This window comes from Sprattus sprattus (genome assembly GCF_963457725.1).
Source record: "Sprattus sprattus genome assembly, chromosome: 5".
In the NCBI taxonomy this organism is placed as follows: domain Eukaryota; kingdom Metazoa; phylum Chordata; class Actinopteri; order Clupeiformes; family Clupeidae; genus Sprattus; species Sprattus sprattus.
The window spans coordinates 25,042,095-25,069,087 of record NC_137924.1 but is presented as its reverse complement, the minus strand read 5'-3'; the positions used below and the strand labels follow the sequence as shown (position 1 = coordinate 25,069,087).

General features: G+C 47.2%; 2 protein-coding genes across 5 annotated transcripts in view; one reads left to right on the top strand and one right to left on the bottom strand.

Moving 5' to 3' along the window:
* Nucleotides 1-13,531: 13,531 nt before the first annotated feature.
* Nucleotides 13,532-19,617, top strand: acp6 (acid phosphatase 6, lysophosphatidic). The gene is made up of 11 exons (XM_080839280.1): nucleotides 13,532-13,617; nucleotides 13,925-14,234; nucleotides 14,386-14,514; nucleotides 15,007-15,137; nucleotides 15,385-15,464; nucleotides 15,645-15,732; nucleotides 16,064-16,190; nucleotides 16,565-16,665; nucleotides 16,823-16,915; nucleotides 17,706-17,871; nucleotides 18,207-19,617. Exons 2-11 carry the CDS (start codon nucleotides 14,034-14,036, stop codon nucleotides 18,342-18,344), a joined length of 1,254 nt encoding a protein of 417 aa, XP_080695406.1. The 5' UTR covers nucleotides 13,532-13,617; nucleotides 13,925-14,033; the 3' UTR covers nucleotides 18,345-19,617.
* Nucleotides 19,618-20,643: 1,026 nt separating this feature from the next.
* LOC308365723 (B-cell CLL/lymphoma 9 protein-like) overlaps nucleotides 20,644-26,993 on the bottom strand; it is a 33,083-nt gene continuing 26,733 nt past the window's right edge. For all 4 annotated transcript variants that reach the window (XM_080839277.1, XM_080839278.1, XM_080839276.1 and 1 more), the window contains exons 8-11: nucleotides 26,599-26,695; nucleotides 23,815-26,053; nucleotides 23,219-23,503; nucleotides 20,644-22,907 (exon numbers count right to left, since the gene is read on the bottom strand). In XM_080839277.1, coding sequence (XP_080695403.1) covers nucleotides 21,670-22,907; nucleotides 23,219-23,503; nucleotides 23,815-26,053; nucleotides 26,599-26,695 — 3,859 coding nt within the window. In that variant the 3' untranslated portion in view covers nucleotides 20,644-21,669. The remainder of the gene's footprint in view (nucleotides 22,908-23,218; nucleotides 23,504-23,814; nucleotides 26,054-26,598; nucleotides 26,696-26,993) is intronic.

The window sequence follows — 26,993 nt, the reverse complement described above, 5'->3', positions numbered from 1 at the left end:
TGTGTGTGTGTGTGTGTGTGTGTGTGTGTGTGTGTGTGTGTGTGTGTTCATGTGAATGAGCCAAAGAGAGCATGTTAAGAGGGTTGATCTCTGATGAATATGTAAATCCTGATGGTGTCCTTCTCTCCAGGGGACCCCTATCGCCCCTCTCTGCCTCCCCGAGTATGAGATGGGGATCTGGGCCACTATGGGGAGGCTTAGTGGTCAGAGGACTTCATCCTCTGGTTGATTATTCCTGATGCCCTTAGAGAAAGGGGGACATGGAAAGAGGCATAATCCTATTGTCCCTCTGTGTCACATATGTTACTTAACACACTCTCGCTCCAGCAGGACAGTCCATCGAGTGGAGCGACAGATTGGCCTCCTGAAAAAAAAAGAAAACATTCCCCCCTCCTTTTCTTTCACTAACTGAACTAACTTGTTATCCCTCTCTTCACAACGTAAATCTTTTAACTACACAGAAAAATATCCACATAGGTTTGAAAGTAAACTTTTCTCTATCTGTCTTAATGGCCCACTGTTACTTTCAATCTCATTTTACATTTTCACAAAAACTTTATAAAATAAGGATCTCTTTCTGTGGTGTGTATCGGATGACAAATCAAAAGAATGAACCTCACTGTGAACTCATTTAGGAGGGTGACAGGAAAATGGGTTGTAATATAAATTATTTAGTAATGACTTGTAATGGTGTTGATTATGTATATTATGCTTTTAACAGAAGTGTAAATCTGTCTCTAATGGAAACGGTTCTGGAATAAATATACATAGTTCACAGCACTTCCACAGCAGTAATAGATAGGAAAACGTGTATCTATAATCCCCCACCCCAAGAGAGATAGACAAGCCTTACATTCTATCTCTCTCTCACACACACACACACACACACACACACACACACACACACACACACACACACACACACAAACATACACACACACACACGCACAAACATACACACACACACATACACACGCACACACGCACACACGCACACACGCACACACGCACACACGCACACACGCACACACGCACAAACCCTCTGTACTGCATCTGTTACTATTTCCAACCATCTCAGCACTGCTGTATGACATGTTAGTAATCATGCCTGTGCGTGTGTGTGCTCGTGTGTGTGTGTGACTCGATTAGAAGCCCCCCACACGTCTGTTATGCCCTCGCTGGAGGTGTGGGGACCCCGGTGGGGGTCTTTGTGCCCAGGGGGACCTGTTACTGCACGCCCCGGCACATTCAGCCCCCCATGTCCATTGACATATGGTTGATCCACCTCCAATGGGTTCATGTAAGCAGAAAATGCAGTCTTTCAGCCCGCCATTCTCCAGCCTGCCAAAAAACACAGATTACCATGTTATGTCCATCGCGCCGTGCTCAAGCAGAAGGAGAAGGAGGGGAGATGGTCACACACACTTGGGTTTTCCAGCAGTCCAGTTTGCCCGCCACCAATGAACACAGGCACAGCCGTGCAAAGAGTGCAGTCTGGATTAGGATGTCCATTAATTCACGTTTGGAACTATTTATTTTATTTGTCAATTGTCTTCCTCAGCTTAAAAGGTAAACCAAGGTGAAAAAAACACCAAAATGATGGGTCTGACACCAAGTTAGCACAAATATGCGAATGTGTACCTAACCAGAGCTGTTACTGTCAAGAGATGTGTTATCTTGTGGTCTGGTCATGCTGATTGGTGCTATTGGTTCTCCTGGGAACCCAGTAGGCTCTGTGGTGTGAGACAGTCTATGTGATGGTCTCAGTGTGGTGTGAGTGGTGTGAGTGTGTCTGTGGTGTGAGTGTGTCTGTGGTGAGAGTGTGAGTGTGTGTCTGTGGTGTGAGTGTGTCTGTGGTGTGAGTGTGTCTATGTGATGGTCTCAGTGTGGTCTAAGTGTGTTTGTGGTGTTAGACGGTCTATGTGATGGTCTCAATGTGGTGTGAGTGTGTCTGTGGTGTGAGTGTCTGTGGTGTGAGTGTGTCTGTGGTGAGAGAGGGTCTGTGGCGTGAGTGTGTCTGTGGTGTGAGTGTGTCTGTGGTGTGAGTGTCTGTGGTGTGAGTGTGTCTGTGGTGAGAGAGGGTCTGTGGCGTGAGTGTGTCTGTGGTGTGAGTGTGTCTGTGGTGAGAGAGGGTCTGTGGCGTGAGTGTGTCTGTGGTGTGAGTGTCTGTGGTGTGAGTGTGTCTATGGGTAGAGTGTGAGTGTGTCTGTGGTCTAAGTTTGTCTGTGGTGTGAGTGTGTCTATGTGATGGTCTCAGTGTGGTGTGAGTGTGTCTGGGGTGTGAGTGTGTCTGTGGTGTGAGAGTGTCTGTGGTGTGAGTGTGTCTGTGGTGAGAGTGTGAGTGTGTCTGTGGTGTGAGTGTGTCTGTGGTGTGAGTGTGTCTGTGGTGAGAGTGTGTCTGTGATGTGAGTGTGTCTGTGGGCAGAGAGGGTCTGTGGTGTGAGTGTGTCTGTGGTGTGAGTGTGTCTGTGGTGAGAGTGTGAGTGTGTCTGTGGTGAGAGTGTGAGTGTGTTTGTGGTGTGAGTGTGTCTCTGGTGTGAGTGTGTCTGTGGTGAGAGTGTGTCTGTGGTGTAAGTGTGTCTGTGGTGAGAGTGTGTCTGTGATGTGAGTGTGTCTGTGGGCAGAGAGGGTCTGTGGTGTGAGTGTGTCTGTGGTGAGAGTGTGTCTGTGGTGTGAGTGTGTCTGTGGTGAGAGTGTGTCTGTGATGTGAGTGTGTCTGTGGGCAGAGAGGGTCTGTGGTGTGAGTGTGTCTGTGGTGTGAGTGTGTCTGTGGTGAGAGAGGGTCTGTGGTGTGAGTGTGTATGTGGTGTGAGTGTGTCTGTGGTGTGAGTGTGTCTGTGGTGAGAGTGTGTCTGTGGTGTGAGTGTGTCTGTGGTGAGAGAGGGTCTGTGGTGTGAGTGTGTCTGTGGTGAGAGAGGGTCTGTGGTGTGAGTGTGTCTGTGGTGTGAGTGTGTCTGTGGTGAGAGAGGGTCTGTGTGATGGTCTCACTGTCCTGGCTGCTGTAGTCCAGACCGGCCGCTCCCTGGTGAAACTCGGGTGCAGATGCTGTGACACAGGAGCAGTGTGGAAAAGGTCAAGCGCCCCCACAGACTCTATTAACGCACACATGATCCCACCTTCTGTGCCACCGCTCATTACGCACTCTAATCTAATGAGACTCTCTCTCTCTCCCACTTTCTCTCTTTCCCTCTCTCCATCTCTTTCTTTGTCTGTCACTGTCCCACCATTTCCCTATTGTAAAACTCAATCACAAAATAGCAAACTTTTTTTTCTTTTCTGGACAACAATGTTCGCTCCTGAAAGACCCACCTGTTGTTCCGGCCTAAAGGTGCACAGACAGAGTCAATCCGTCTACTGTAGTCCGCCCTGAATGGCGCATTATTTGGGGCCTATAAGCCTCCCTGGCTTCCTGTCGCCTCTCCATCAACTTAGCATGGAGATCAGACCCGCCCACCGCTAATGAGAGCAAATCCCACTCTGGTTCTCTCTTTCTTTTTCCCGCTCATTCAATCCCCGTCTTCATCCCATCTTTTCACTCCCTGCCCAACTACCGCGCGCCACCAATTAACTGCAGAATGGGGAGCACGGCAGAGAACTGACTATCCCACCGCCGTTAATGAACTGCCTGTGTGTGTGTGTGTGTGTTTGTGTGTGTGTGTGTGTGTGTGTGTGTGTGTGTGTGTGTGTGTGTGTGTGTGTGTGTGTGTGCATGGGTGCGTGTTTACGTGTGTGTTTGAGTGTGTGTGAGAGAGAAAGAGAGAGAGAGAGATCCTGAAGTCAATCTGCAGCTTTGTCATTCTGACCCCACACACAGTCTGCAGTCTGCATGTGTGTGTGCACCGCGCAGCGGGTACTGGGCTCATGGATGGAGCCGTCAGTTGACAGGCATCTCAAACGCTAACGTTGGCTGATCCACACCCAGGTTTCCTGTCACATCCCTCTGAGAACTGTCCACCCTGACTAGAAGGACAGGGTTTTTTTTTTTTTCACGCCCCACCCAGACTGGTAATCTGGGATCTGTCCCTGTAGTTCCGTGACCTATATGCCCCTCTTTTGAGTGCCTCTCCAGGTCCCCTGCTATCCAGTGACAAACTGTCTAGAGACACCACCTCCTTGTCTGTGTACCTGTCTTTCTGGCCCCTTGTCCACCTGTCCATCCCCTTGTCTGTCCATCGCACAGAGAGAGAGAGAGCGCTGCGGAGACATCCAGCACTGATCAGCGTCTCGCTCCCCATGGCTGCGTCGACCTCACTCTCACAGGGCCCCGTGACCCAGCCGCCAACCGTGACAATACTGCCATTAAAGACACATTGTCCTTATTAATTAATGAGGGTTGTTGTTTTGCTCTCCCTCTCCCGCTTGTCTTTATTTCCCTCCCTCTCTCTCTCTCTCTCTCTCTCTCTTTCTCACTGGTGAAGGAGGATTAGCATATTCATGAGGCGTCCAGCTTTGGCGCAGATTTTAGGCGAATGGGCCGGCTCTGTTTCCCCTCTGTGTCCTTGTTTGTCTCCATACGCAGGCCCATTTGTCGGGGGCCGCTCCGACTACCATTAGCGCTCATGATCCCTGGTGTCGCAGCGGAGGAGAGAGCAAGAGCAAGAGAGCAGAGACGGGAGGAGAGGAGAGGACAGGAGGGCTCGCAGTCTCAAACGGCTCCATTTCACGCAAGAGCGAGCACAGTCTCAGATTAGCACGGCTAAACCGGCCGGGGGTTGGAATCTGATTATCAAGTCGGCGCTGCAACTTTATTTTGCATACAATAAACAATGAGCATCCATAAGATGCTTGTAGTATAAACTAAGTCGCCCTAAACCGCCGCATCACTACCCCCCCCCCCCCCCCCTCCCCCCCTTCCCCACTCACTCCTTCACACACACACACACACACACACACACACACACACACACACACCAGACACATGGCTTTCCTGGGAAAGACAAACACGACGGGATTCATTTGCAATTATTCATGAAGATAACAACTCTGGTGTTATTTGTGTACTCAAAACGAGGCAAGACAAGTTTGTTTCAAAGTGTGGACTCCGTAGTCAGAACTCCAGGGTGTTATAAAGCACTAATTGGGCCCTGATCCTAGCTCTGGTTAAGCCAAAGTGCAAAAATATCTTTGACAGGAGAGAGGAAGAGAGAGAGAGAGAGAGAGAGGGAGGGAGGGAGGAAGAGAGGGATGGAGATGGAGGGAGAGAGGCCAAGTTTAAGTGATTTAATGTTATGTTGACCTCTCTCTCTCCCCTCCTCCCCCTCCTCTTATCTTGACTGCTAGAAGCAACTGCCTCCCTTATTAGTGCCGTCCATCAACAGTGTGTCATTTCAGCTACCGTTACATTTCCCCCTCATCACACACATGCATGTTAAAACCCACAGACAGACACACAGACACACACACACACACACACACACACACATACACACACACACACACACACACGCTCACACAGGCACACACACACACATGCACAGGAGAAGGAGAAGAAGCACACATACATGCTCTCTTCCCCTCTCTGTGGAATCAAACTGACACAAATACACATGATGCACCATCTCTCTCTCTCTCTCTCTCACTCACAAACACACACACACACACATGCACACACACAGGCTCACACTCCCCACCAATTTGTAGCCTCTGACATCACATTGTTTGTGGGGCTTGCCGAGTGTGCTGCTTCGTTAGCTTGGCCTATAATGAGGGCTCTAATTGAGCTGTCCAACAGACCACCTGTCGGCCTACTGCCTCATTAGCATACTAATGGACTGACATTGTGCTGCTGTGACAGACTGGCCCAGAGAACGAGGGAGACAGGGAGGGGAGGGGAGAGGAGGAGGGAGGGTGGGAGGGAGGGAGGGGGTAAAGGGCTGTCTGGAAAGAGAGCGCAAGGCATGTTACGAGGAGTGTTGAGAAGCGGGTGTCAGAGAGAGAGAGAGAGAGAGAGAAGGGAGGGCATAGTAGGGGAGTTTGCTGGCCCGGCATTGTTGGCCTATTATGTGGTCATTAGCAGGTCACAGTTTTACCCCTTTAGTGTAATGCAGAATTAATAAATATATGTTTCATAAACTGTGATAATATAATGAGTTGAATTAAATTAATATGATGTTTATTATATTTATTAAGTAATGAAGTTATGGTATTATTTTTTTCAAATGGGATTTAAATTGCACAAAATCATTTAAAGTTACTTTACAGTTTCCCTCCCATTATGTATGGTATGATATCTGATTATATTATTTGAGAGAGACTAAGAGAAAGCATCTAGTGAGGAGAGAACATAACTTGGATTCCTGTGAGAAATGGTTAGAAGAAGGAGGGGAATGCACTACAGGTGCTCCCACAATGCACCACTCCTCCTGGGTTTGTGCGGCTCTATGGTTTATGAGTGACAAACTCTTGGAAGGCCCATCCAGCTTCTACTGACGCCACTTTCCTACACTCCCACTGACACAGGGAGAGAGAGAGGGAGAGAGAGAGCGAGAGAGAGAGAAAGAGACAGAGAGACAGAGAGACAGAGACAGAGAGAGAGAGAGAGAGAGACAGAGAGAGAGAGAGCGAGAGAGAGAGGGGAGATGGAGGAGTGGGGGGAATGTGTGGAGGAAATAAAAGAGAAAAGCAAAAAAAGAGAGACAGAAAAAAAGAAACTGGACAAATGAGGGTGAGGGTGAAGAGAACGAAAGAATGAGAGATGTAAAAACAAATGCTAATGCCCCTCACATGAGTGGGGGGTTTTAATGGCATGACAGGTTTTGTTGTGTGTGTGATAGGTGCTTTCAGTCAGAGCCCAGAGTTTATGTTTGCTGCCATAGAAATCCTGGATTCAAGGCTGAGGGAGAGAGACATGGAGGAGAGGAAGAGAGAAGCGATGGATATACTGTACACAGAAGAGAAAAGAGAGATCGGGGAAAGAAGGACCAATGACAAAGACTACAGGAGAGAGAATGTGAAGGAGACGGTAAGAGAAAGATCGAAGTGGAAAGTAGGAACGAGAGAGGGAGGAGTAGAGAGAAAGAGGGAGAGAGAGAGAAGGAGACAGAGGGACAGAGAAAACGGGAGGCCAATGACACAGACCAAGGTTACAAACACCACAAACCCCTCACCACTTGCCACTGATAGACACAGTGCACCAGATGGCTTTCACACACACACACACACACACACATACACACACACACACACACACACACACACACACACACACACACATCCTCCACAGGTGAACTGGGACCACATGGAGGACGGAGGGGAGCTCTCTGGCCCTGACAGTCACACCTTGACCCCTCACCCTGACCCTCAGCCTCGCTGTCCCTAACAGATGGACGCCTGTCTCTGTCCCCCCACATGGACCAACACCCCCTCCAACCCTTACCCCTGACCTCAGATGGAGCCCAGCCAGTGACCACTCAGCCCGGGATCATTACACCAGGAGATGGAGGCCAGGGCTCCAACCGGTGGCCCTGAGACACCTCAGAGACACCAGCACCCAGCCCTGGCCACTCGCCAGGCCAATCAGCTCATGCCGGCCACACCGACGGGGCAGTCAGGGGCAGTCCAGGGCAGACCAACTGTCTCTGATGGGGGGAGGTCAGAGGTTTCTGGAGGGGTCATCTCAATGACATCCACACTGATCATCTGATCTTCCCCTCTGCCTCTGGTTCCGCAGTAGGGGAAAAAAGGGCAATATAAGACTGTACAAAATCTTCAAATCATACAAATGACAGTGCTGAGATCTGTGATTTCTGTATCCTCCATCCCTTACATACGGTTGTTTTGAACTGGGCCATGTGTTTGTGCGAGTATGTGTGTTAAGTTGTATGTGTGTGTGTGTGTGTGTGTGTGTGTGTTTGTGTGTGTGTGTGAGTGTGAGTGTGTGTGTGTGTGTGTCTGTGTCTGTGTGTGTCTGTGTCTGTGTGTGTGTTTGTGTGCATGAGCACGCGCTCATGTTTGACATGCACTAATGTGACAAGAGAAGGCTGGCATAGGCAGGCTCACATACAATGAAGCAAAGGCAGCAGACTGGGCCAATACGTTTGCTCCTTCTCAGTCTTTCTCTCAACTTTCTTCCTCTGATCACTGAGATTAACTCTAAAAAGGAACTTTAAAAAACATCTCTTTTTTTACTCCTTTTAAGCTAAACAGTGTACAGGGCAACTCAACCTGTAATTAATTAGAGTTAATAATTGGTTCAAAGACATATAGTTTAATGTGGAACAAACTGAAACTTAAGCAGGATTATTAAGTTGAATAAATAGAACAATAAAATTCAACATCAATACTGAAAATCATGCTGCCCCAGAACATATACTACGGTCTACTTTAAATGTGACAAAACCACAACAAAAGACAAATGAAGCATTCATTAATATACGTTTTCTTGAAACATCATTTACAAATCTCCTTTGAATGAGTGTCTCTGAAGAAAACAGTGCAGGTGTCCTCCCCTTCTGAATGTCTTTCTTTCTCCTGTCCTCGGGCCTGACGCACCTGCAGACATGATCCTGGGGTTGGGTGAATACATGCATCCCTTGTCTTCCCCCCAGTCAGTCCTAAGTAAGCACCCTGCCTGTCTGTGTTTGTCTATATGTGTGTGTGTGTGTGTGTGTGTGTGTGTGTATCCTGAGAGATATGCATGTGGAGCCGAGGCCGCCGGTGAAAACGCATCCCTTGCCACCCATTCACAGGCCCCAGGCAGAAAAAGGCCAAGGCATCAGAAAAGAAATGTTCATAAGGGGAGGCAATGAAAGACGGAGAAGAAGGAGGCAATTCAGCCCTGAAAAGGTGTCCATGGGGATGAAGCTGGGGGGCAAAGTCACAGTGGAGCCGAGCCGAGACACGCATTCAGACCCTCGCCGCTCGCGCTGAATACCCCGCCACCGCCACACAACCATATGCTAATGAACGTGGCTATTTAACGCGTCAAATTCACCAGTCGCTTTCCTCAACTGGCTCCTCTTTTCTATTCTCCTGTCCCTGTCTTTTCTTTCTTTCTTTCTTTCTCGCTCTCCTTTCCTTATTTGGGGCCATACGCATTCTTTCTTTCTCCGTGTTCTTTCTCCAACAAGGCTAATTACCGTGTGTCTTTCTCTTTGATAGAGGGTGTCTGGTGTGAATTAAAGCCCATATTGTAAGCTGGTGGCCCTCCCTCCCCTGCACCCATAGCCTGTTGCTCTGGACCACCTTGTGCACGTATTGGCCCCGGGGTCCCTCTGTGTAGCACTTGTCAGCAGTATGCATATGTAGATTGGAGGCTCCATTTTAGCCGCCAGCGTTTCCTCCTCCCCCCATTTGATTTCACTCCCGGAGCAAAGACCCCTGACTGGGAGCCCCCCCACCATCGGGACTAGGAGATGCTGGGACACCATGCTGAGGGCAACAAGGCAGGCCTCTGCAGAGAGGGGTGGGGGTGTTGGCAGGGAGGAGGGTGGTCAGGGGTCAGTGCAGGGGTACACCGGCAGACAGGACGCACGCTTCCTGGGCCGGTACCCCCACCGCCCCACCCTCCATTCAGAGGTTAGAATGGTGAAGCCTAACCTACTGACCAGCTGCCACCTGATCTAAGAGAGGCACGCAAGAATGGGATGGAGGGTCGATGAGAGTGTGTGTGTGTGTGTGTGTGTGTGGGTGTATGCGTGTGTGTGTGCATGTGTGTGTTTGTGTTTGTGTGTGTGTGTGTGTGTGTGTGTGTGTGTGTGTGTGTGTGTGTATGTCTAAGGCATGACAAATTAAAGATTCGCACTGACAATCATATTGACACCATTCAAACCTCTTCAAAGAAACTCCCGATTTACAGATTGTTAGATACAAATGGTGAATTTAACTAAACCCTGAAAACATCTTCTGTAACACTTTAATTTTACAAGCTTTTGTTTTTAATCAAAAAAGAATTGATCGCTCAGCATTTCAAGGCAACTGAAAATTAACTGAATGAGTTTATGAGTTACTGAGTGCATCTGTGATTTGAATGTAGAGTGGTGGTCAAAACAGTTTGACCAAGCCTAAGCAGAGTCTTGGTCACTTGGAGGAGATCACTCAGTTCACCAGGGAACCAGCAACTATGGGGTACTTAACACCAGGGACCAATCTGAATGAGAATAAAAAACACAGGCAGAAAACCAGCCCTGGACAGCTGGTATTTTAGATCCAGACACGCAACTGTATTCTCCCACACGTGGTGCGAAGAGGAATTAGGGTCATGTTCCCTTCCCCACTCTCGCACTTTGCCGTTAGTCTTCTTCCAGTTTTTACCCTTTCTCTCTGTCTTCTATCGAGGACTGTGTGTTTCTGAACTAATGTGAAAGCAGATCACAGTAGTGTGTGTGTGTGTGTGTGTGTATTGAGGAGATGTTGGATACTGGCAGGCACCTCATCTTCCCCAGCAACCAGCCATCATCATTCACTCCCTCTCTCTCCCTCTCTCCATCTCTCTCTCTTTCTCCTGGCTGCTCACTCATCTCTCTCTCTCTCTCTCTCTCTCTCTCTTTTTCTCTCTCTCTCTCTCTCTTTCTCCTGGCTGCTCTTGACCTACTGCAGTGGGCCTGTTTAATCCTCTGATCAGCATGCCTGGGAGCTCGCCACAACCACTGGCCCGCCTGCACCTCAGATTGTGTGGGCCACTCGTGCTAATACACTGGGGCCTCGGCCTATTGTGGGGGGAACACACCCACCCGGCCAACTCAATTCAGTCCAGGCCAGGGAGAATTACAGATACAAGAAGGAGTGCTGTCCTGGAGAGAGTGAGAGAAAGAAAAATTGAGAGAGAGAGAAAAAAGAAATTGAATGAGTTTTTTTGAAGGGGGCATTTTCAGTAGTACTAAGGCAGTGAGGCAACACTTGCATTAAATAGATGAGAAAAGAGATGGACATGAGAATGAGGAAAGAGAGAAATGCATTAGAGGGAGAATCAGAGAAGATAATAATCACTGAGTTCACTGTGTTAAAAATCAGGTGTGGGTATAAAGATATATAGAGTATAACTGAGGAAAACCCTGGAGCCAGAAAAGTTGAAAGTTTGTTCAACTTTTGCTTCCACAATGAAGGGCAGGGATTTCAGGTTCAAGCATCCAGCCCTCAGTGGCAGACAAAGGGTAAAGCCTGTCGCTCTTCAGGTGGAACAGAGAAGGTGCTAGAAGGACTGTGGCCAGAGGAAGACGTGGAACAGAGAAGGTGCTAGGAGGAATGAGGCCAGAGGAAGAGGTGGGGCCAATGGCACACAAACACTTCTCACTGATGAAGCCAAGTGGCAAAGGCAGTGGTAGTCCCCAAAAATCCCTGCGTTTTGTCCGAACAAATTGGCTGGACCCAAGGTCTTGTTTACCTAGCCCCCCTTGATGGATGAAGAGGGGGGAGAGGGTGAGATAATGCCCCTCAGCACAGCCAGGCGCATGGGAACTGAATAAATTGATGCCCTGGTTTGCTGTAAGGGCCTCTCCGAAGACCTCCAGTAATTTGCTGGGACTCATATCATAACATGATTATGTTGCCCAGGACAAACTAATAACAAATGCTATACTTCTCAGAGAAAAAAAAGATGTATACAGATTTGTATGTGCGCATGTACTGTATGTACATACAAACACTCACACACACACACAAATAGCAACACATTTCGTTTTTTTAAATTGTGTTAATCAAATGTCTTCATAATAGAGAGAGAGTGTTTGTGTGTGTGTGTGTGGGGGGGGGGGGGGGGGGGGGGGGGGTATGCAGAGGGATTTGTAATCTATACAGAAGTGTGACAGAGGGTGAGTGAACAGGTGGAACCACTGGTCTCTTTGAGGTGTGAGTAGTGTAGCATGGCACCATATGAAGACCGATGGCCAAAGACAAAGCTGTGACTAATCCTGTTACCCTGGCTACACTTCTTCCTTCACCAAGACATGCCTTCACCCCTGCACTACCTTACCACAGGGAGAGAGAGTATTGATGGAATGATACAATGGAGATATTGGAAGTCGACTAGTCCCCCCTGCTGGACGTTTGACAATGAATGTAACTAATTGTACTTCATTACAGACATAACATTCCAGTGTGTTTTACAGTTATTATCAGCTAAGTCAAACATGGTTGAATAAAATTCAACACTTAATTGCTTTCAATATGCTTTAATTCTGGATCCATAATAATTCATATTTAGTATGGGGGGGGGGTATGAGCCGTTTTTTACTCATGTTGACCCATACTTAAATTACCAAGTTGACAGGGTAAGTTGTGCCATCTGAGAAAAACAATGACTAACTGATGTATTAATCAGTTTTTAATGTATAATTCTAAATATAATTATAAAATCCCCCATTTTGTTGATTTTGTTGGTGTTCTTGAAATAAAGGATGGTTTACCAAGTCTTTATATTAAGAAATAGACATGGAAGTCAACATGTCACATAATGTTCTGAATATCCGTATACTTGAATAGCCAATAACATACATACTTACATATCTCCTGTATGGAAGATGCTTTTCAAAATGACAAAACCAGAGTGGTGCTTCTACATCACCCACAATATAAAACTAGGGCTCCTGGCACATGAATATATGGAGCCCCTATTTGTTTTTCTTCTGTAATTAACTGGCATGACAGCTGTTATGCTACATCTAAAATATAAAAATAGTATGTATAATCCGTTGTTATGATGCAACAATGATTTAAACACCAAACATCTTACTTGACTTCATGTTAACATGAGAGGGTAAGATGAACCACCAGTTGAATTTACCCTCAAGACTCAAGATTTTGCCCCACAGCCATTTTGGGAAAAGTGCTAAGTCTAGCAACCCAGAGCAGCACTTTTGATAATTCATTCACATGTTTTTACACATTGCCAGTTCATCAACATAATCTGATTATAAAGTTACTTGTGATGTGGGACTGATTTAACCACATGGGCTACAAAACTGCTTACCACCTCCTTCCACAGCAAGATGAAAATAGAGAATTTAGGCTCAATTGACTAAATTTAGGGTCACTTGACAAAAAATGTGTATGGTTGACTTGCCCACATGCTGGTGATGGATTAACTTTCCCACTGGCTCATCTTACCTCACTCTCCCCTACATAATGCAACAGCGCCCTCAAGGGCATGTGAATAGCCTACGTTGCCGTACCGTGCAAGGGTAATAAGTGGAGGAATTATTCAACAAAAGAGTCACATCTGGGGGGGAAACACGCAAAATATATTCAATTCACACATATGCTCTTGACATACCACATACATTTCATACCATCAATATCATTAAGTCAAGATCAACCATTTACATAACAACTACTGAATGTGTGTGTCTTGTTATAAACTCATCAAACAATAGTATAAACAAAATATTGCGCCAAATGTCTAAGTTTTACGGGTTTAGCCGGCTAAAGGATATGACGTACGAACACCAAGTTAAGTTCCTGATTATTGTCGGGGAATGTAGTTATATTTGTGTGTCGAATAGGTCTGCTTTTGATTTGGGCAGGTATGAAGGAAGACTACATATTCCAGTGACCAATTCACTTGTCGCCGATGAGATGTTTTCAGAATTTGTGTAGTGAATCTGTCACTGCATAGCCATGCCGGAGAGTTTGCCGGAAGGATGAATTTTATATAAAGCATACCCATACCGGTGCAACATAACGGTGAGTCCTTAAGGCTGAATAAGGAGGGACCGCGCCACATGAAATCCAGTTTCCCCTACCTTCAATAAGTGTCGTTGGGTAACATTACGCTACTTTTCAGTAGCCTTAAGTTTAGCAATAGCTTACTGGTAACGTTGACAGTTAGATAACATGTGACCTATGTTGCCATTTAGTAATGTGAATACTACATACAAGTTTTTAGACTTCTGTTGAAATATGTGTTGTATAAAGTGATTAGAGGACAGGATTTTGCCGTATTTTTTTCAATAACGTGAGTGTGGCTGATGGAGCGAACCTTTTTTTACAGCTCTCCTTTACAGGACCCTTGTACGTTCTTCGTGGAGCACACTTGGGACACTCTTCCCGTTTTAGCAGTTGATCCCAATCTCTGACGAAAGATCCCACTCATTTTAGCAATGAGGATTGCCTGGGCTCGAGTGCTTGGCCTTGGGTCGGTGGCGTTCGGTTCGTTGTTCTGGTCTCAGGAAAAGTTCGAGGCCACTACCCAGTGCCAGTCTAAAAATGAAGACTCCTCGCAGTTAGAACTCAAACTCGTCCAAGTGCTCTTCCGACACGGTGCGAGAACACCGCTGAAATCTATCCCTGATGTTTTAGAGGTGAGCACAGCACATTTATTTTCTCCGTAGTCGAGATGTTTTTTTAATGTTTGATTTTCTGTGTGAATTGACCTGACTGATCTATATTGTAGCCCACTGCATTTAGGCAATAGTACTGTAGTCAAGGTGATGACGTCTGGTTCTAACACAGGTGGAGTGGGTGCCTAACCTCCTGGATGTTCCCCCTCATACCCACATCGATTACGTGGTCACAGACCTTGACGGAGGACCAAGACCTCCATCACCAGTCGAGGACAGCTACCGAGCCCATATACTTACCGTGAGTGTGTGGTGGTCCTGGGTTGATTATCTTGCGTGTGCCTTGGCTTACTCTGAGTATTGCTGTATGTCTATGTCTACTGGTGCCTATGGCATCTGTAATGTTTAAATGTGTGTTGGTACTACAGAGTGTGCACGTACACATCGGGGATATAGATTACTTGAAGGTTTCAGGCTGAGGACGATGTTAAACAGACACAATGATGTTTTAAGATGTTATAAAAGCTTAGCACTTTGCTACATGGCATGCTCTTTACAACCAAGGCTGAGTTTTGTGTTGGTATAGCCTACCGGTAACACCCCAACAAAACTTCATCTCAAGTTTTATTACGTGGTTAACCTTGCTCCCAATGTAGTGTAATAAAGTAGACTTTCTGTGTTACGTTGTAGTTTTATTATCAGTTTTAATCCATTCTATGCTCAACCATGGCTCAATGTGTCCTATAAAAAGTCATTGTATCTGTCTGTGTCTGTATGCATTGTGTGGACTCAGGGGGGAAGTTACCCGGGTCAGCTGACCACAGTTGGCATGCAGCAGCTGTATGATCTGGGCAAAAGGCTGAGGGCGAGGTATATCCAGGAAGTGCCCTTCCTGACATCTTCTTTCAGCCCTGCTGAAGTCTAGTGAGTACACTGTGTGATAGATACTACACTTACTAGGGAAAATATTCATTAAGACAATTACCCTCTCATATAAGGTTGTGGTGCATCAGTGAGTTTACTAGCTTTATGTGGTTTAAATACTAAGCACCCTTCACTCCCCTGATAAATAGCCGATATTTTAGGCTAATTTGTTTTGAAAAAGTCACCAAAAATTTTTTTGACAAGATACTGAGGATGTGTGTGTGTTTCTACTCTTGCACTCTTGCAGCGTGCGCTCCACCAACATTGTGCGAACTATCGAGTCAGCCAAGTGCTTGGTGGCGGGGTTGTTCCAACAGAAGCAGGCAGGTGAGGGTACTTGACACGTGTGTGTGTGTGTGTGTGTGTGTGTGTGTGTGTGTGTGTGCGCAGAAAGGTACAATCAACATTGTACAAGAACTTTCACACCTTTTACTGTCTCCCCTGGTTTCATTCAGAGTGTGTCTCTGTGATCACCTGATCCCACCCTCTTATTCATTTGACTTGCAGATGTGGTTCCCATATTAACGGCCGAGGCGGAGAAGGAGATCCTGTACCCTAACTACCACGGATGCAACCTGCTGAGGCTGCTGAGTGGGTGAGTGGCTCAGTGAATGGGGACATGCAGAAGCTATGGCTGCCCGACAGAGGATCACTTATGGCTTATGTGAAATGTTCTCTCTCTGGAATGTTCCTTACCATCTGTGTCAGCAAAGCTCTGCACATTGGCCCCTCTCAGCCTAAACCAAATAATCTGGTCAAACTAAATTGAGTGATTGTGAGGACGGGAAAGTCAATTTCCCTAGTGCCAGACTAGATAAGGTGATGGGTATATTCTGAATGTGGCAGTCTGTGAATGATGACTGACTTGCTTGTGTGTGTGTGTGTGTGTGTGTGTGTGTGTGTGTGTGTGTGTGTGTGACCGATAGTCACCGCTGGGCAGAGTCGTCTACCCTGCCGGCCATTGCAGAGGACCTGAAGAGCATCCAGGGTGCACTCGGAATCCAAAAAAATGTTGACTTCATCCTCATCAGAGATGACATGGTGGCCCGGGAGGTGACTTGGCACTACTCTACACTCTACACATTCCTACTAATTATGTCACAAATATTTAGTTGTAACTTAATACCAACTGTGCACAGCATACATCAGTCCTCTTCTGAAGAGTTTGTATCCAGTAATATAGAAAGAAAATAAATGACTTACTTTAGTGTGTCATTTCAAATGTATTATCACGGGATGTCATACCATTGGTCATTTGTGAGTGGAAAACTCTGGTCTATCTAATTAGATGATAAAAAGTGTGTTTGTAGATGGTGTGCGTAGATGCACCTGTTGAAAGTGTATCAGTTGATCGAAGTTTTTAAATAATTAACGTGTGTGTGTGTGTGTGTGTGTGTGTGTGTGTGTGTGTGTGTGTGTGTATATAGACACATGGCCTGGCCTGCCCCTCTGTGTTGGACAGTTGGAGGGCCATAGTGGAGCGGAGAGCTGTGGACATGATCTACCATATCTATGAACCGAGTAAAAGGTGAGTTGCAACAACAAAGCGCTTTTGAAGAGGAAACCACACAATGTGACTAACCCCTAAGAAGTATATACACTACTTTTTTTTCATTGCATGTAAAAAACATACCTACATACTCAGTGATTGTGAGCACTTCTGCCCGGTTGGTTTGTAATGTTAGGGAGAACCTGCAGCTTTGTGTGGGACCACTGCTTCACACTATGTTGGCCAACATGGACGAGAAAGTCAAAGGTGTATCCCCTGAGTCCAACAGGTGAGCCTCCTCTCCTCCCCCTCCCCTCCTCTGAGCTGAGCTAACTACTCTTCAAACAGTTAAACAGTCCTTCTAGTTGTAGTCATGTAGATTTAGAATAGAAAAATCACCCAGACATGTGTATTTGCTCTACACTGATTAGTGTTAATAACCAGGCCAAAGAGAGAGACTTCAATACTAGGCTTTTGTTTTAGTGGGATAATAAGAATAGTGATCTACACACAAATCGTATTCTTCAATGCTCTTAGGTGTCACAGACAAAGTTCTCTCTGAGGAAAACCAAACCCTTTCTCTCATTACAGCAAGCTTTTTCACAGTGCAAGATAATAATCCAACGTTGCCTGACAACAGTTGATCATTGCCTATTGGTGGAGCGTAGTAGCTCATTTGACCAATCAGCCTTCAAAATGTGTCTTTTATTGAGCCATTCCTCCAGGTAGAGGACGAGAGAGCACAACCATGCCACAAGTGCCATGTAGGCACAAGGCATCACCACAAGGTGGCAGAAATTCCCCATTTCTTTTTTTCCCCTGCATTGCCTGCATCACCCCTAGAGAGGATGTTACATGTTAATGAGAAATGACCTTGCAGGGTTGTTTTTCATCGGAGTTTGGATTGTAAGAGGATTTATGGGGATGATCAACAGTTACTGTCTGCTTTCAAGGAGAATTTAGACTTCAGAAGGTTATGCCCTCCTGTAGTCCTGATTGTGAAGGAATTATTGATTGGGTGGAAATGCTGAATTTATAGATCTGTGTGTGTGTGTGCGTGTGTGCGTGCAATGTGACAGGAAGCTTTTCCTGTATTCCGTCCATGACACCACACTGATGCCGTGTCTGATGGCCCTCGGAATCTTTGACATGAAATGGCCGCCGTACGCCGCCGACATCACCTTGGAACTGCTCGAGCACCGCACCACCAAAGAGGCCTTCGTCAAGGTGGCCTACCTGGGCCAGGTAACTCAAACCACACACCAATGGCACCCCAGGCTTAAACCAGAGGCACCAGGTCATTTAAAGGGAACAATGTCAGTGATCAAAACTAGCTTCATGTTAGTCATTGTGAGATCATATTACACATGTTCTGTGTTGATGAAAGTATATAATAAGGACTTTATTTGGAAGGTGAAGCCCCAGTGTTAGCTGATAGAATCTCTTTGCTGGGTAATACAGTGATATCAACGCAGTGTGAGTTTGGTGCCTTGTGAAGTAGCTGTTGCACAAAGCTTTAGCATTAGTCTTGGTCCTGATGGCGGGTGTTGGTTAATTCTCTTTCTCTCTTGACCCCTCAGGAGCAGAAGATCCCAGGCTGCAGCGGAGTGATCTGCCCATTGGCAGAGTTCCAGGAGGCCATGGCGGCTTACACACTGCCTATAGATCGCTACAAGGAGCGGTGCGATAAAACGGAGGGCCTGCCTGCTAAACCCTGACCAAAACAACCCACCCCCTCTCTTTCTCTCGATCATCCGCTCTTAACCAGGCTTTAACCACACTTGCTTATTTCTTTTTTATCTGGAAAGCACTGTTCTCTATAGTAAGATCCAACCAGGTCAGCCTTAACATGACCAACCCTGAACATGCCACATTGGTATTATTTGTTTAAATCCTTCTCCTTTGTTGCACTTGTGCTCAGTACCAGCTTTATGCAGTTTTGGACCAGCACAAACAGTGCTGTTCTGGTGCATCTGAACCATTCCTGGACAATCTCCTTGGATTTGTGTGGCCAAAATGCACCCCCTACCCCCATCTGCTAACACTGTGGCATTAGGGAATTTCACTAACTGTTAGCTGTTAGTTAATTTGGAAGAAACATGCCATTCCATCTTAAACTGCTTTCTGTTTGAATATTGTATAAAACACACAAATAATGCTTTCTGTTTGAATAATGTATAAAACACACAAATCATGGTATGCAACTAATTCTGCACCTTCGACGCAACTGAAGCACTTACCTATTTTTTTAAATATACTGGTTCATTTAGGCAGGACATTCGTGTTTTAAGACTTATACACTGCAATACTCTTGAATGGTCCACTCCAATAGAGTTAGTGCTATCCACACACTCTTCTGATTGGCTGGCTATCTTCATGGAAACTGCCGGAGCAGTCAGTAGCTGCAGTCTCAGTACTCATTCAATAGCGATCTTCACTCCAATGAAGAGGGGGGTTTATATATATTTATATATATTCTTAAAAACTTAAAGTATGCAGCTGAATAAACTACCTGTCTTTGGAATTACCTCAGTACATGTGAACCATTGATCTTTTTTTGTTAACAAAGTTAGTCTTCGATGGAGCCTTGAACTAGTTACTGTTTAGGCACAGTGGAAAACAAGTGACATGCGGTAAAGCATTTCGGGTGACAAACACTTTTTTGTTTGGCTTTCATTACTTTCCATTTCTACCATGATAACTGCAGGCGTTTTCCTCAGGGGAATGTGTTGGCAGTTTGCGTTTGTCTACTGAAGACTGTGCTCTTGCAAACAAAACTGATTGACAAATAAGTCCCTTTTGACAGGGAGCATTTTACTTGAGTTTTCGTGTGAGTGGGAATATACACGTTTGTGAGGACATAGGTGCCTTCTTCTTAGACAGCATGTGAAACCTTATATCTATAATAGGGATTATATTTGTCTCCTCAAAAGGAGAAATGTTTTTTGAGTTTGAATCATCGATGATGCAACAAATAAATCAATAAAGCTACCAGTTTGTATTTCTCTTATTGTTGCTGTATAACAACACTGAACACCAAAATCACACTCCTAGGATATTTTCCCCAACATTTTCTAAGGGAAACTTCTTTAAAGCTTTGCTGTTGAAAATTCATCTAAACACAACAACTATTGTTCCATGGTGCATCTCTGCTTCATTTAACTTAAAGCTAAATGGGAACACAGGGTAGAAAAACCTAACACAGTTGTCAATCAATAAACCAGATGCTCTCTGGGTATGTCCAGAGCCCGGAGATAAGCAAAAATGTTCACCTCCATCCCCAGCTGCCAGTTTTTTTATGTGTGTAATGCACATTGATGGGAGGGGTTGAATATCCATGATGGCCGACCGTTATGGAGTTCTGATGTTTCCCACAGTGAAGCTCCTTTCACCAGTACCAGATGATCATTTAAAGTGTCTGCTGGCTCTGTGTTGTAGTGATGCAATCAGTGTGGCATTGAGTTTAAAACATGAATCACAAATTGGCATTTATAAGAATTCAACTGACCATAGAAATGGACTGCAACATATAAAACTGAAACCCATCCTCAGTACAAAATAATGTGAAATTGAGCTAACAAATACACCATGTAGGTTTGCCAACATAGCCATAGAAAAATTCAATTCATTGGTAAGATGTGTGTTGGGTGTGTACACACATCACTCTGAAGCTGGCAAATTTACTAAATGTGGTGAAAGACCAGTAACGAGACCTCCTATAATTTCTGGACATGTGGCCATAAGTTGTTCAGCCAGTCCAGACTAGTTTGAATCTTGCCTCAATGTAAAAGCCAGACACTTTTCAATGTGTCCATTACTGCGGGCCAAGAAGTACTAAATCAGCTTCACCAAATACCCAAATGTTCTTTGTCCAGAAGGACCACTAAGCTGCCATTAATGCTCTTTAAATCCTATAGTTCTTTACAGTCTCACCAGTCATTCATTGCCTTAATTGCTTGATTCCACTTCCACCTGCACCCCCATGAATGAAAACGCTGCGTACCTTTATGGTTAATCCATGTTTGTGCTTTTTTTAATAATACTATTATCTGTATGAGGTCATAGGTCGATTTCTTATACACTGGAGATACAAAGGAAATAAAAAAAACACAACAATACAAATAAAATTAAAATAGTCTGAGCCGACCCAAGGTAAACATATGGAGTGCCCAGGCCTGGCGATAAGCCCCGGCCTCCCTATAATGTCACCGTGTGAAGCCACAGACCTGGAGGAAGAGTCTCTGGTGAAATCCCTTAAACATGAGGACGGTACACACCCACACACACGCACACACACACACACACGCACGGGCGCACACACACTCACACACACGCACTCACACACAAAGCAACAAATGCCATCTCCGATCAGTGAGACGTAAACAAAAATGCTGACAAAATGAAGTTCCTTTCAAGTCTTGATTGGTGGGGTTTGTTGGTATTTTTCTTACGTAGACAACCTTTACGATAAAAAAATCCTTGTCAGGAGAACTTGTTTTGTATTTTTTCAGTTTTTTTGCTTGTTTGTTGTTTTTCCTTATTATTTGAAAAAGTTTCATCTTCGATCTCTACCTCCTGATTCTTTATTTGATGACTTTAATTCGTGTCAGTTTTTACGCCAAAGTTAATGTTCCAAGTCCAGACAAAACATTTTACAAAAACCTAAGCAGTTTTGCGCTAGTGAACGCTAGTCCTGTACATTCTGAATTTTCCACGAACAAAAAGTAACAAAGACAAACAACCAAAAAAGAAAAACAAAAACTATTTTGCTTCCTGTATTCTCTCATGGCACTGATGGCAAAATTAGCCATCACTACAAACACACAAAAACAGTCACTTCCATGTCCAAGAATCAATGCTCTGCCCCACTTATCATGGCAGCAGTTGCATTGTGGGTACCTCCATTTCCACTCTGCTGATTCCACTGTGACAGCCAACGGATGTTTAATCATGGTGGATTTTATTCTAAACATCCAACTGTTCATATCCTCCCCTATGCACTGTTCAGTTAGGCCAGGCCGGGCCAGGCCATGTCAGGTCAGGTCAGAACATCCCGGGTCCAGGGTTGAAGCCCATGCCCATGTCTGACCCCATACCTCGGGGCCTCATCTGCGGCGACATCATCATAGTCTGCTGGGGGCCCCCCATGCCATGTAATGACATCATCATGTTCGGGGACCCCACGGGGCCCTGGTGGCTGTACATGGGCCCCCCCCTCTCTTTCCCTGGCATCATCCCTGGCCCTCCCATCATTCCCGGCTGCCCAGGCATTCCTGGTTGTCCTGGATGTCCTGGATGTCCTGGATGTCCTGGATGACCTGGATGACCTGGATGACCTGGATGACCTGGATGACCTGGATGACCTGGATGACCTGGCGACATCATGCGGTGCTGAGGTCCCATCATGCCCTGATTCATGAAGGCAGCCTGCCGCATGGGGTTGTGTCCAGGGTTGCCCATGCCCATGTCCTGGGGCCCCATGTGACCAGGACCCGGCGGGCCCCCCATGCCCTGCATTGGCATTCCCATCCTAGGGTTGCCCTCAACCATCATCCCTTGCATTTGCTGGAAGACACCAGGGCCAGAGGGGTGTGGGTGTGGGTGTGGGGCTTTACCTGGACCTTCCCCGCCTCCACCTCCCCCTCGAGGGAAATAGGACAGAGTCTGGCTGGGCTTTTCCGAGGGGATGATGCGGGACAGGTCAAATTCTGGGATGCCGGTGGCCCCAGGACGCATTACTTCATGCAGATCGGCATCGCTGAACCCCCCAGGCATGCCGCCAAAGTTCTCGTGTCCTCCGTGATGGTTTGGCTTACACATCCCTGGTTCGCCCGGCCCATGGGGCATGTTCCCACCCATACGGCCCATAGGTCCACCGCCCTCACCTTGGAAGCCCATGCCGTGGGGGAAAGGCCCCTGAGGCCCAGGACCGTTGTGAAAAGGCCCCTGATGAGGTGGAGACTGCCCAGGTGGGAAACCCTGCCCACGCTGTGGGAAGCCCATCCTCCCTTGTACCATCTGGTTGTTGACCATACCAGGTTCAGGGCCCCCAGGCTGCATCATCATCCCGTGGGGCATCATGCCACCTGGACCCATGGCACCAGGGTGGGGGCCCATGTTTGGACCCATGGGGTTCGGTGACGGCATCTGGTTGGGCATGCCGTGGGAGAGGGGCTGGGAGCCCATGGCGTTCATACTCATGGGGCTGAGAGCGGGCATGGGGCCGCCAGGACCGGGTACCATCATACGCGGGTGTCCTTGGTGGTGGTTCACACCCATTCCTGTAGGAGGCAGCAGAGAAATAAAAAAATTAACTAACTAATATTTGTGTGTGTGTGTGTTTTATTCATCTACTGATTCACTTGGTTGCAAATACTTGCACAGTGTTTGTGTTGTTGTGTGAAACATAATAAGGCTCTTTACTAATATTTGGATGCTGTGGTGTTGTATCAGTATTGGTCATTCCAAATAAATGAATCAAATGTGTGTTTAGATTAAGTGATGTCTTAGTAAGGAAGTGAAATACAATGAGAGGACAGTTGTGTGGATGTAATAATATTTCTTGAATGGCTTTATGAATTTGTGTGCGCACCTGGCATGTTGTTGCCGAGTGAAGGCAGGTTGGGCGACCGGGCAGGTGGTGAATCATCATCAGAACTGGCCACAGTCTTAATGGCGTCATGGTACAGAGGGGTGGAGCTGGGCATGGCAAACTTGGACATGCGGGACATCATGATGGACAGAGGATTCTGGGGTAGTGTGGGCTCTGGGGGATGGCCGTAGGGGCTGCCGGACGGAAGACTTCCTGGGTGAGACATTGAGCCTGGGCCACCCGCTGAGGAGTTGGGAGGAGGACCTGAAGACGGGCCATTCCCACCTGCGGAAGGAGAAAACCAGGCATGGCATCACTTGATTATCAGTTTCTTGTTAACTCATTTCAGTTAAGGAAGTACAAAAATCAAAGCATGCCTAGGTAATACTGACAAAATGAAGATAATCAATGTGTTAGTAAAGTGATTATTGTCATGTAAAGCACACTTATTTTGAATATGAAATGTATTATCCATTTTGTGTTACTTGTCCTGGTCTTTAGCAGCCTTCTCTAGCAATATCAGCACAGGTAACAAGTGTTGTGTGTACTTAATCTAACCTTAATTTGATATAAGTGTGGCTTAAGATCAGGGGTACCTTGCTCTACATTGCTCATCATGTTGGGTGAGGTCATACTCAGGGGGTTCTTGTTGTTCTGGGGGATCCCTGGGCTCTGCATGGGGGGTTTCGGTGAGGACACCCACCCCGGAGAGGGGACCGGAAGCGAGGGAGACTTCATGTGGACAGGAGACGCTCCTGCAGACCCCATCATCCCGGGAGATTTGATGGATTGTGCTGCCGCCACAGCTGACGCCGATGGTCCTGAGAGCATACCTGCCAGCTGGGAAGGGGTCTGGGGTGATTTCATCGCCCCCGAAGGGGAGCCAAGCATTGGAGACTGAACTTGCCTCATAGTAGGGGACTTCAGGGGGTTGTGCCCAGGGGAGTGCACCCCTTGTCCAGCCTGGATGCTGAGTTCGGCTGGTTTACGCCCCATGCCCCTCTGATTGGGCATCGAGTTGGGGCCAGGACCTTGGCCCTGGTTAGGGGGCTGGTTTTGAGGATGTGGGGGCATATGGCTCAAACGGCCGTGGTTGTTACCACCGTTAGGGCCAGAGTTGGGTCGCTGATCAGGGCCGAAGGGCATTTCTCCACCCCTTGGCCCCCTCATATTGCCAGGACCCTGAGGGTGGCCTGGGTAGTGCCTGTTGGGCCCCATGTTGAAGTCGCCTGGCTGGTCTGGGAAAGGTGGCCCTTGAAGCATCTTCTGCTGGGGCCCCATGTTCTCAGGTGGACCTCCTCTCATCTTCATCATCTCTTCAGGGCTCATACTCATGGGTGCTTCCCTCATTTTGCCCCCCATCATAGCTGCATTCGGGCCCCCACCCATGCCCCCAGGCCCCATGACAAACTCAGGACCTGGGCCCATCTCCCGTCCCAAGCCCTTCATGTATTCCATTCTTGAGGCTGGGCTCATGGGTCCATCCCCAGGCATTCGTGGGAACATGCCACCACCCTGGCCATTGGTTGGATCCATTCCAGGTCCGGGATGTCGCATCATCCTTTCCATCATCATTCCTGGTGGCATTCCCATTCCAGGTTTCCCCTCCATTCCCTGCTGGAACATAGCTTCCTGCACTGCCTGTGGGTTTGGGAACCTCTCGACCCTTCCTCCTGGTCCCCCAGGACCCACAAACATGCCCTGTCCGGGCGGGAAACCTCTACTGTCTCCCATTTTAGGCATATCATCAGGCCAGTTCATGCCTGGCCGAGGCATGGGATTTGGCCCTCCCTCCATATCTGGGTTCATCATGCCAGGGAAGCCGGGCATTCGCTGCATGTGTGGCGGCATCCCACGAGGCCCCATGCCCATCTGATCAGGGAATGGCTCAGGCCCACCAGGACCCCATACCTCCCCAGGATTCATCTGATAGGGTGGGGGAGGGGCACGCATCATGGCACCACGTGGGCCGTGAAGCATCATGGGATCCCCCATGGACCTATGCATCTGGTCCTGCTTGCGTTTCTTCTCCTCGTAAAACTCTTGCTGTAGCTTCAGCCACGCCATCTGCTCAGGGTTCAGGTGATCCCCTTGTTCCCCCCCTGAACCCCCAGGGTGGGAATTCATTGGTCCTCCAGGCGGCATGGGCCCCATGTCTTCTGGAGAAAAGGGCATATCTCGGGGACCTGGTGGCCCAAAGGGGGGCCCATCTGGACGGCCTCCTGGGCCACCAGGTTTTCCCAGGCTCTGCGACTGTGCTATCATGGCCTGCAGAGGCCCGTGCTCCGGCTTTTTGGGGCCTCCTTCCATCATACCAGGATGATTTGGGGGTAAGGGTCCGGCCGGCGGGGCATTCTGTCCCATGACAGGCATATCTTTGTCATCAGGAAACAGCATGCGCTGGATGTCTCTGAGCGTCTGCAAAGAGCGCTCACGATGCTCCAGTTGCTCTTGGGAAAGGCCCTCTGATACGGAGTTATCCCCCATGCCAGGCATCATGTCCTGGGGCAGAAGCTTCTGGTCACCCCCTTTGGATCCATCCACTGGGGGGAACCCTGGCTGGGTACCTGGGGAGCACGGGGTCTGGCTGCCAGGCGTTCGGTCATGAGGTGTGGGATTACGAGGACTGCTGCTTGGTAGGCTCTTAGAGTCCATGCCTGTTGACGGAGCTCCATCTTGGGAAAGGCCAGCAGACTTGGGCCCTCCTGGAAGCTGAGATTGCTGGAAGGGCTGCTGTGGAGGTTTGGCGCCGGGTGGCAGATTCTGGTCTTGGGGCCCAACACCAGATGATTGTGGGGGTTTCCCTTCATTCCGGTGGGGTCCAGTCTGATTGTTCTGGATTTTAAAAAAAAGGGACAAAAGAGAGTCAGATCTGTCAAGTCTGATAAAAAGGAAGAGGAAGGAGTCTGTAAGAGAGAAGGAAGCATTGTGACTGCAATTAGCAATGCAGCATGAATGCCTGTGCATTACAACTCTCAGCAAGGCTGATCAGAGCTCACTGTGTGGTAATTAGCCTCGTTAGCTTTCAGACTCATTAAGACTTAACACACCACAGGGGAGAGGACTACTTAACAAACACATTCTGCAACATTCAAAACTGATTAACAGTCAGTGTGTGTGTGTGTGTGTGCGTGTGTGTATGTGTGTGTGTGTTAGCTTGCATGCATTTGCATTTTTCTACACATCATTAAAGTCTGTAACTATATGAACAAACCCACTGGTAGAGCACCTCCCAAAAACAAACTGGCCACACATAGGGCTTTGTTTTGTTCTTCACAGCTCCAAAATAATTGTATTTCAAAAACTTTGACTAACAAGAAACACGAAGAAAGGAGCACAGAATCTACATTTGTAAATAAATGAAATGTTGGTCATCATACCACAAGGAGGTGGGACTTGTCTCCCTGCTTGGAGATGTTCTTCATGTGGAAGGCAATGATGGTCTCAGAATGTCCCGTCACTACTGAATCGGCGGCCCTACGGAGTCACACACAAAACACACACACACATTAGATTTGTGTGTGTAAGGGGGAGGGTTGGGGGAACTGGAGACAGATAGCCAAAGGAAATGCCAAAGCTCTAAAACTAAACAAACAACTCCAGCCTGCATACAAAAGGAAGCTTGGCAAAATGATCGTTCTCAGAGCAAGAGAGAGTGCACATAATACAGTATGTTAGCTTGGTGTTGAACTGAGTAAATAACAAATAACTGTCCATCCGTCTGTTCTAAAAAGTGTTTTTTTATCAGTCATTTTTCCTCCCATCTCAGCTCAAA

Bases quoted from the DNA above. Each gene is read 5' to 3' on its own strand.
- acp6 (XM_080839280.1), top strand. From the start codon at position 14,034: ATGAGGATTGCCTGGGCTCGAGTGCTTGGCCTTGGGTCGGTGGCGTTC. The intron at 15,138-15,384 runs GTGAGTACACTG...GCACTCTTGCAG, and splicing joins TTCAGCCCTGCTGAAGTCTA to CGTGCGCTCCACCAACATTG. The intron at 16,666-16,822 runs GTGAGTTGCAAC...TTGTAATGTTAG, and splicing joins ATCTATGAACCGAGTAAAAG to GGAGAACCTGCAGCTTTGTG.